This window comes from Engraulis encrasicolus, chromosome 3 (genome assembly GCF_034702125.1).
Source record: "Engraulis encrasicolus isolate BLACKSEA-1 chromosome 3, IST_EnEncr_1.0, whole genome shotgun sequence".
Classification (NCBI taxonomy): domain Eukaryota; kingdom Metazoa; phylum Chordata; class Actinopteri; order Clupeiformes; family Engraulidae; genus Engraulis; species Engraulis encrasicolus.
This window is the reverse complement of record NC_085859.1, coordinates 7,742,148-7,753,119: the sequence shown is the minus strand read 5'-3', so window position 1 is coordinate 7,753,119 and position 10,972 is coordinate 7,742,148. Positions and strand designations below refer to the sequence as shown.

Genomic DNA, 10,972 nt, shown 5'->3' with positions numbered 1-10,972 from the left:
TTGCTGGACTTAACAGGTCTGACTTTGTTACCTTACCAGACGCCTACACACAACAGGAAATGCCTGTGTCAAAGAACAACATGATTAGACAACAAGACCTCTCAAAATGGCCATATCTACGAAAAGTGACACTACCAGACATCCATGCCAAAGTTGAATTATTAATTGGATTGAATGCTCACAATGTCATGGAGCCCTTGGAAGTGATTAATAGTGAGCAAGGGGGCCCATTTGCCATTAGAACACACTTAGGGTGGCTCGTTTGTGGCCCTCTTAGAGGCTGTGGTCAAGACACAACCAACTGTCCAGCAGTCAAGTGCAACAGGATCTCAGTAGCCAGAACAGCGGAGCCTACGATTCATCATCACTACAACAAAGAATTCGGTGAAAGAGCACTCAAAGACAAACCTGGAATGTCTGTAAAAAACAAGAAATACATGAAAACCATGAACAACAGTGTTGTGCTAAAGGATGGACACCATCATCTAGACTTACCTCTCAGAAGAGAAAACCAAGTCCTGCCAAACAAAATCTCAGCAGAACACCGCCTCCTCGGCCTGAAGGAAAAAGCAGGAAAATCAAAAAGGGATGGAAACAAAGATGTGGAAACGCTTGACCTGGAGAAAAAGGAACTGCCAATGGCGAAGGCCCTTGGGCTACAAAGGTACATCAAGAATGATGCTTTCAAGGTCCCACTGAAACACAAAGCACTTACTCGAAGGGGCATACCTGCTAGAGCAGTGTACAACCCACTCAGCTTCTTAGTTCCAGTCCTGTTGCTCGTCCTGCAGATGCTCCAGCAGTTATGCAATGGCAAGTATAGCTGGGATGACCCTGTTCCTGCCACAACATCCAAGAAATGGATAGAGTGGACATCCAGTCTGGAGAAGCTGAGTGACATCAGTGTAACTTGCTGCATCAACCCAAAACACTTTGAAAAAACGACACGCATTCAACTGCATTGCCTCTCAAATGCCTGTGAATATGACTACATCACTGCAACTTACCTGGGGATGGAGAATAGCCAGAGTGACGTCTGCGTCTCCACGACTGAAAAAGGAAGATTGGCTCCCTTGAAACAGTTGAGAGGCCCCAAAATGGAGCTCTCCGCTACGATGCTTGAAGTCAAAATGGATAAAATGCCCGGGATAGAGCTACAAGTTGGACTTGAGAGGTTAGTGCATTGGAATGATGGTCAGGAAGTTCTGAAATGCATTGCCAATGATCATTCACAATTCCACACCTTCGTTGTCCATCATCGACTATCACACCCAGACATGTCACAATTCACAGAACGCAGCCAATGCAGCCAATACAGCCAATGGATAGAAGGTCCAACCTCTCTCTGCAGACCATATGATGAATGGCCAGTCTATCCAATGGATCCCCAGCTCAGCCCAATGGCTGACCAAAAGATAAGAAACAGTCACTATCCTGAGTATTGATGCTCAGAATGAAGAATGCCCAAATTGTAAAACTGTCACATTTTCAGATTGGCTGAAACGTAAGAAGTCAGTAGCTTGACTCTTGAAATTTAAGAATGTCCTGTAGATCTCTACAAGAAGAGGTAAAGAAATCTGCAAAACACACTCTCAGAGCAGAGAAGCTGCTCTGAAGATGCAAGCCCACAAAGCAACACTTGGTGGCCAGAAACGAAACGTTGAAAGCCTGGAAATGGAAGAGAAAGTAGTCATACATTCTCTATAGAATTGTGACAAATTGGAAATGGCGCCACCTAGTGTCCAAAGAGCAAGCTGCCCGTTTGATGTGGACCCAAGAATACTTCCCGCTGTTAAAAGAACTGCAACAATGGATGGATCCGAAGAAAAACAGAAGACATCAGCTTGATTTGGATGGAGCAGTCCCCCAAAGTCCTGGAAGTTTTGAAGATGGAAGTGGGCTGGTACATTCATTGAAGAACAAAACAAAGACAGTATTTGAATGGCCCATCACAAAAGTCTGCCTGGTAGATCCTGGCAACTGTTAAAGTATGTAACAATCTTGTTTAATCTTAAAATAATAATTTATTTGGTAAAGAACTTTATTTTTGGTATGGTTAAAGGCTCTTTTTACGTTTCTGTAATTGTATTTCAGTCACACTCCATACAATTAGGGGCCGGAGTGTAAGAGCCAATTTAACCCTTTATACGAACACAACTCTTTTGCACCACCTACAGTTGAAGAGCACAAATTAACCTACTGGTTGGAAGCATCTATTGTGCGTCCCCTACAGGTCTGGAGTCCTGGTGTCTCTAATCGAGAGGCATAAGTACCTGCTGAGGACCAGACCAGGTGTGGCTGATTGGAGGCTTACAGCTTTCTTACGTCTGTCTCCTGCCCTGAGAAGCTGCACTTACCACCATTGCATTTATTTCTTTGTTTTCTGTAAAAGTACAATTAAATCATGAACATTATGAGGTTAAAACTATTTTTCTTTTTGTGGACATTCCATCATTTCAACTTTTAACTTCTTGGGCAAGGACAAGTCAGTCAGGAAATGGTACTCTCAATCAGTCATCATGGAAACTTGGTAAAAGACCAATACAACGATACTCTACTCTACTCTATTCTACCTACTACTCTACTCTACTCTATTCTACACTACTCTACTCTACTCTACTCTACTACTCTACTCTACTCTACTCTACTCTACTACTCTACTCTACTCTACTACTCTACTCTACTCTCTACTCTACTCTACTCTCTACTCTACTCTACTACTCTACTCTACTCTACTCTACTCTACTACTCTACTCTACTCTACTCTACTCTACTCTACTCTCTACTCTACTCTACTCTACTCTACTCTACTCTCTACTCTACTCTACTCTCTACTCTACTCTACTCTACTCTACTCTCTACTCTAGATAAAACCACACAACTTGGATGGCTATCCATTGGCCATGGGCATTGTCCACATCCATGGTGAGAGTTTAGATAAGGTTACAGGGTTGCAGGTTCGAGTCATCCTTCTCCTGCAGGGGCAAGCAAAGAATCTCCTCACAAGTGGAACATTTATGCAGAAGTTACTTTATTATGCACATGTACATTAATCATTGAGACACATTGAGTAAAACATCACCCCAAGACCCCTACTAACCCTAATCACGATGACAAATATAGACTTTAAATTCACTTTTCGCAATAAAAATGACTCTCCAGCTTTACATCTACTCTTCACAAGTGTTACATTTTTGGAGTAATAATTGTATTACTATATTGATCTTTGACACCAGTTACAAAAGCGAAATGAGACACATATAGTTAAACACCCCAACAACCCTAGCCCAAACAAAAATCACAAGTGCCCAAATGTTAATGTATGTTAATGTTAATGTTAATGTTAATGTGTGTGTGTGTGTGTGTGTGTGTGTGTGTGTGTGTGTGTGTGTGTGTGTGTGTGTGTGTGTGTGTGTGTGTGTGTGTGTGTGTGTGTGTGTGTGTGTGTGTGTGTTGAATGACCCACAGGAGCAGCATTTACTGGTAGCAGCCTCACAACAACTTTGCTGATGATTGAGAATTTAAATAAAACCCAGGGTAGAGTGCCTGTGTAAATGTGGTGTGGACTCTGTGCAGGAGGGTCATTGTGTCTCCAGAGATGCTGTAGAAGGCCAGAGTTCCTGCCCTGTGATCCACATACACTCCTATTCTGGAGCTGGCCACTAGAGGGAGTTCGGTCTGTTCGTTATTATACCAGAAAGAGGAGCTGGAGCTCCAGAGGTCCAGACTCCAGGACTGATCATTACATCCAAACCCACACTCATTACCCCCTCCTTTACTGATGATGCTTTTATACGACGCTGCTATTTTAACAAACTCTCCACACCACTCAACCTCCCAGTAGCAGCGTGCAGACACACCCTCTCTACACAGCACCTGAGGCCACCAATCAAATCTGTCTGGATGATCAGGATATGACTGGTACTCATTTCTGGTCTCCACCCTTCTGTTCCCCTCAGACAGATGGAGGCATGTGTGTGCTGTGTTTGGATCCAGAGTGAAGTGACAGGAATCTGGAGGAGGAAAAGGAAGGACACAAACAGGGTTTTATTTCTGTGTGTGTGTGTGTGTGTGTGTGTGTGTGTGTGTGTGTGTGTGTGTGTGTGTGTGTGTAGGTGTGGGTGTGTCCAACTCACACTTCATGAAGTCCTCTCTGGTAACTGGGTCAGCAATAAGAGCCCGGCCATAAGAGACTGAGACAGAAAACCACAGAAAACATCACATTGGTCTAAACATAAGCACAATGTGCTCCACATTCAATCAGAGCAGTGGAGATCATATAACACAAAGTGACACCACACACACACAGAAACACACACACACACACACACACACACACACACACACACACACACACACACACACACACACACACACACACACACACACACACACACACACACACACACACACACACACACACACACACACACACACACACCATCCCCATCTCCATTGTTAGGGCAGCATCTCCTGTGAAAAAGACAGGTAAAGATGGGGGTGCACTCTGTAGTGTGGATTGATTACTGCCAGGGCTGCTGATAGCTTTTGCTGGGCCCAGGACAAAGTAATCTGAAAGGACCCCTACCCAACACATACAATGCAATGGCTACTCAATTATGTGCCCCCTATCACCCAGGGCCCAGGACAACATACCAATTTGTTCCCCCCTGTTGGCAGTGCTGATTACTGCAATGGTGGTTTCCAGGTATTAATCACAAATCTATCACATGGTTTCTAGCTGTTCAGAATGCAGCAAAAGTGTGATTATTCCTTCAGATTAATGATTCATGAAGCTGAATGATCAACTAGGGAAGGGGGCAATACACCTAAGTATCAGGGAAACATTGCTCTGCCATAATTCATTCTAAAGAAATAGTTGAAAATCAGAAGCAAAAAATTACATTTCTACATAACTTTTGCACATTCCCCTTTTACTGTATATTCACCATTCAGAGTTGCATCAACATGGTGCTGCAACAACCTCATGTCGTCAGCACAAATATTCAACATTATTATTTTGAAAGTAGTTATTGCTATGAAGAGCCAGTTGATTTGTTTTTAGTTGCTGAAACACCTTAAATGAAGCCTACACATGAGGGACAGAGAGGGAGTCGAGAGAGTGAAGGAGCAGTATTTCACAGACGCGCTGAGTTTTGAAAGTGCCTGTTCATTTCAAGTGATAATTGTTTTGTTTTGTGTGTATTTCCTGTATATTTCAGTTGTTTTCATTTCAGTTCAATCTTAAATAATTTTATGCAATCATTTGTTTCTTATTATATGGAATAATACTGTATATTACCAACATTTCTAGTCTGAAAGATAGATTGGCAAATACATTTCCTATTTTAAGAATAGACTATATTTGCTAGATAAAGCTGGTTCCAAAAGCAAATTATGAGTATGATTATGATTGGTCTACACAATGTAGAGAATGAGATTAGGCTATGAATAGTCCCCCTGTAGGAGTCTCACAATATTCACTGATGATTCAATACCTAACCAAAATGCAGGATAGAGTGTGTGAACGTGTAGTGGTAAAGACTACAAAAAAAATGGAAAGTTTCTTATTGGTGATCGGCAGATCATGATTTTGGTGATTGGTAATCAGTTATCAGGCCAAAAAAGCTGATCAGAGCATCTCTAGTATTTGTAGAATGTATTAAATGCTGTGGAGGCTGTTATAGGTCCTCAGTAATGACCAGGGCCGTCGTTAGGCCTATTTTAGGGGGGCTTTAGCCCCCCCTACATTACTATTAGCCCCCCCTGAAACGATTTTGCAAAAAAAAAAAATATATATATTTTTTTTTTTTGTACATTTTTCCAAAAACAAATGCAGTAAAGCACTGAATACGAACCATCAAGAAGGCAAGTTAATCTGAATACAAGTTCATGGTTGCTTATTTATTGTTTAATGCCACTTATATCCTACTGCACAGCAATAAAAGCAGGGTGCACAGCAATGTGTTATGCGGGGGGGGAAACAGGTACAGGATTGTGCTTTGTGACTAAAAACACCTCAGGAAAAGTGTGATTACTTACACGGATGAAATGTTCAGACCCAAAGTACCAATTTTTACTCACAATTCCCTTGTAATAAATCAATTTGACATTGTCTTGAAATTATAGTTGAGCTTTAATATTTGTCTTAGCAGTTTGAAAACACACATGAACTGATTAAAATAGCTACTAATGGAGTAAAAATGACCAAATATCTGCCGGGGATGCATAGTTTTCCAAGTAAGGAACCTGTTTGAATGAATCGCTTCCTGACCACTGCTTCTCCTGGAGATGCGCAGTTAGTAACTCCTTAAAGTTCCTAGTCCTTGTGTAAATTATGCTCTCTGTATTTTTATCTAATCATTTCAACTTCCGTACATAATATTCATCAGTTGAAACATTTTGAAATGTTTTGTTTAGCTTACATATAAGGAATGTTCGGTAACACTTTATTTTAGGGATACATCTATTAGCACTAATACATGCAAAGTCCCTGTATAAGTAACTTATAAGGCATGTACAAAGCAAAATCAAACATTTGTTAGGCATGTATTCGCAAATGTCTTGTTCTTGCACAATAAGGGATTTATTACCAATTTAACCTTAGTAAGGACCTAGTAGGCCTTAGCGTTTGCTTAGTACATGCCTTACAAGTTACTTATACAGGCATTAACATTGTATGTATTAGTGCTAATAGATGTATCCCTAAAATAAAGTGTTACCGAATGTTCATTAAAATGTGAATTTAAAAAAAAAGTCACTGTAACTAGTGTTTAAAAATCGGTATGGTGCTCTTAAAATAATTGTTCAAGAAGACGCTTTTGCACACCTCTGTAGGTGGGCAGGTGCGTAGGATATTATCCCAGTGGGGTTGTCATTCAAGTGTAAAGAAATCCTGCATACTGTCCATTCCACCAACAAACTTCAATACAACATGAAGAAGGTCAGATGGCCGAAACAATTTATTAAAGTTTGTTGGTGGAATGGAGAGTGTGAATGAATTCATAGACAAAACCTTAGCAGGTGAGATGAAAAAATTGCGCATTTTCTTCCTCTGGGGCTAAGCCCCACCTGTCTCTCAAACCTAGTGACGGGCCTGGTAATGACTTACTTGGTGGCAGGAAATCCTTACTGTGTACTCTTCTGACTGGGAGTTCAGGATCAGTATCTGCAGAACAACACAGAGACACACAGTCACCACATGCATCTCACATGCATCTCACATCCAACCACTTTTGAGATCTGGGACACTGTCATTATACACACAAACAGACACACCTACAGTACACACACACACACACACATCCACATGGGACCGCGCACAGACACACACACACACACACACATGCGTGTGTGTGTGTGTGTGTGTGTGTGTGTGTGCGTGTGGATGTGTGTGTGTGTGTGTGTGTGTGTGCGTGCGTGCGCGCGTGCTGAATACTCACACTGTATGCACTGGATGATCTGGACATGTGTGATGGCTTCAAGATAAACAGAATAAAATGTTTGTTAAGACATTACACACTTGTCGCTTTGAAAAGCTTATTGAAGATGTGTGTTGAAGATGTCAAACCTGCTGCAGATATCTTGACTATTTCCTGCTTGAAGACTGACTCTAATTTCTCCTCCAGCTGCATCTTCAGTGCAGACACAGATTCCTTCAAGGGCTCCAAGGAGAAGCATTGGCTGACAGTCACACTAAAGGAAACCGTGCTGTAAGGACTCTCAGGGATGGAACTGATGTTCTGCACAGAGAAACACACACACAAAATAGGGTGAGGTAGACCTACTGACATGAGCCATTGGCCAGCAGGACATTAAGAGAACTGTATTGCCACAATGTTCTGCACAGAGGAACACACACACTAGCCCCATAATGCACGCTGTACCATCTGAGGCATGCTGTAATAGTTATGGAACGGTAATTAGCATAGTACCACAACACTATGACATAATATGCACTACAACTCGGTCATTGCCATTCTGGTAGCCACAAATTTATAACGTCGTGTTTTAACAGGCAAGGGTGAGGTACACCTACTGACATAAGCCCTTGGTCAGCATTACATAGACAGGGCTGTATCAACACTGTGTTTAGTCATGTTATGAATGCTCTAAACATTAGAGTCTCACATATCTACCTTGAGGAAATGGATGGGATCCTGTGTCAGTGAAAACTGCTTCATCTCAGCATCTGTCCTCTTCAGCTCAGCAATCTCCTGCTCCAGTCGCTTCAGGAGTCCTTCAGCTCGACTCACCTCAGCCTTCTCCTGAGCTCTGATCAGCTTTGTCACCTCAGAGCGCCTTCTCTCAATGGAGCGGATCATCTCAGCAAACATCCTCTCACTCTTCTTCACTGCTGTCTGCGCACCAGACTGATAGAATACACGCACGCGCGCGCGCGACACACACACACACACACACACACACACACACACACACACACACACACACACACACACACACACACACACACACACACACACACACACACACACACACCTGTTAGCCATACAGCCATACTTCTGGACATTTTTAGTCAGTGCACACACACACACACACACACACACACACACACACACACACACACACACACACACACACACACACACACACACACACACACACACACACACACACACACACACACACACATGCCCATGTTGTGAGCAATGGCGTGTAGTGTGCACAGGAATGATTTAGCACCACCTCGTCTCTATCTGTGCACGCCTATGGCTGTGAGGGAGGACATTGTAGCCTTAGAGATTTTGGCAAAAAGCATTAGTCATTATGGCACAGCTCATCACAACTACTATTTCACTGCATAGACGGAAATATGATGCAGATTGTCTTCTCCTCTAGTCAGTTCTCACCTTTAGAGTCTCCACAGCTTTCCTCAGCTCCTGCAGCTCCTTCTCCTTCAACTGGATTATCTGCTGGCATCTCCTCTGGCTCTGCCCCAACCCCTCCTTGACCAACAGGGATCAAAGCAGCAAGCAGGCATGGTGAGAAACACTTTCCTTGGAACATCCTGTGGATGCAAGTGTAGTAATCTGCTGATATCCATCTTTTGACACATGCCGTAACTGTACTGGCCCTACCGTGGCCTAACAGTAGGGGGCACTAGGTTACTATGCAGGGGTTCAATTCCAGCCTGCCAATCCTTCCCCGTCTCTCTCTCTCCACTTGTTTCCTGTCCCTCTGTCAGTGTCCTATCATAAATAAAGCACAATAGCCCCAAACGTCTTTTAAAAAACATAATTGTACTGCATGTCTTCTTTGTAATCCAAGTCCTATATTTAGATGCTCTACAGGGCCAGATAGTGTGGCTGAGATGATGAAACTAGATTAATTTGGTCCTGCCATGGCTGTAATGGTAGGGCACTGGGCTGCTACACTGGCGACCCGGGTTCCATTCCAGCCCAGGTCCCAAGCCAATCCTTCCACATCTCTCTCTCCTCATTCGTTTCCTGTCACTCCTTCACTGTTCTATCATAAATGAAGTCAAAAAGTAAAAAAAGACCATACAAAAAATCCTAGAAAAAAGAAACTAATTATTTCTTCTCCCAAAGCTCCTGCTGTGCATTCAGGCGGGCATTTCACCCTTACATTATTTAAGGAACATTTTAAATGTAAAAGAAAACAACCTTTTTGTGTTTTTCCAATACACATTATGCATGAACCAAGCTGCCTCTGAACCTGTAAATGACACAGTATACTGTATGGCAGGTCAGAGGCGACACTGGGGTTGGCCTGTAAATGTTTAACAGAATGACACATTGGACCTTTTATCTAAGAAACACACTTTACCTGAATGAGGAAAAAGTGTCTCCGTATTAAATATGGTACATTACATTTAGTAAAGCTGAGCATAGAAAAGGAATCTGTCCATAAATTATAAAAATTACAATGAGGCCACAACTTGCCTTTTGATGACTCCACTCCGCTGTAGCTGTGATAGTGTCGTGGCCTCTATGATCGTCCATCGTACACAGATAGCAGATGCAACTCTGGTCGGTGCGACAGAATATCTCAAAAACCTTCTTATGACGGGGGCAGATCCTCTCCTGTAGTTGGCCTGTGGCATCGATTATGGTGTGATTTCTACCTACAAGTTCATTGTGGGCTTTTAGGTGAGTGTCACAGTACGACAGCAGACACTCTTGACATGACTTCACAGCTTTGAATTTTCTACCGGTGCAGACGTCACATGCCACATCTCCAGGTCCAGCATAACAGCGAGCAGGAGCAGCAGCTTGGATGCTGGTCTTCCCGAACTTCTCCACCATTTCAGCCATCAGACGGTTTTTGCGGAGGACAGGCCTGGAGTTGAAGGTGTCTTTGCACAGGGGGCAGCTGTATTCTCCTTTACTATCCTCCTGATCCCAACAGTTCTTAATGCACCTCATACAGAAATTATGTCCACAAGGAATAGTCACTGGATCCCCCAACAAGTCCAGACAGACTGGACAAGTGAAGGAATCTTCCTCCTGAGAAGACGCTGACGCCATTTTGTAAATCTTCCAAACAGCAACTTCACACACCGAGAAGTAGCAGCAGAGTGACAGCTGACTTCCTCAGAACACTGAGGAGGAGCCCAGGGAGGGTGTGGTTGGGGATTGGCCAATCAGGACCATTCATTGTTATCAGGAAGCGTAAAGGTAGGAGCAGGTAGGTTGGATGTGGGTGTGGTCCATCAGGTTTCTATTCCTGGAAGAGGCCGATGACACAGTACATGTAAAACTCGTTGGACGAGTTATTTGAGTCACGTGTAGAAACACACAAAAAATACTTTGAGAGGTAGGAACAACTTTAGTGCACTTGCAACACTCATGCTCTACTGATAACATGCTTGTGGTTGGTGTACAGTACATGCAGAGAGGTAAAACAAAAAAGAAAAGAAAGACTAGAGCATTGACGAGGGCTGACAGCTCCAGAAAATGGCAAGCGCAGCTGCCATCAGGTGTAGCAGGTC

At 43.0% G+C, this 10,972-nt stretch overlaps 1 protein-coding gene across 1 annotated transcript; it reads right to left on the bottom strand.

Moving 5' to 3' along the window:
- Positions 1-3,492: 3,492 nt before the first annotated feature.
- On the bottom strand, positions 3,493-10,558 carry LOC134446498 (tripartite motif-containing protein 16-like). Its single transcript, XM_063195865.1, has 6 exons — positions 9,924-10,558; positions 8,871-8,966; positions 8,139-8,372; positions 7,697-7,742; positions 4,137-4,193; positions 3,493-4,013 (listed from the first exon to the last, which is right to left on the bottom strand). Exons 1-6 carry the CDS (start codon positions 10,506-10,508, stop codon positions 3,493-3,495), a joined length of 1,539 nt encoding a protein of 512 aa, XP_063051935.1. The 5' UTR covers positions 10,509-10,558.
- Between the last annotated feature and the right edge of the window lie 414 nt (positions 10,559-10,972).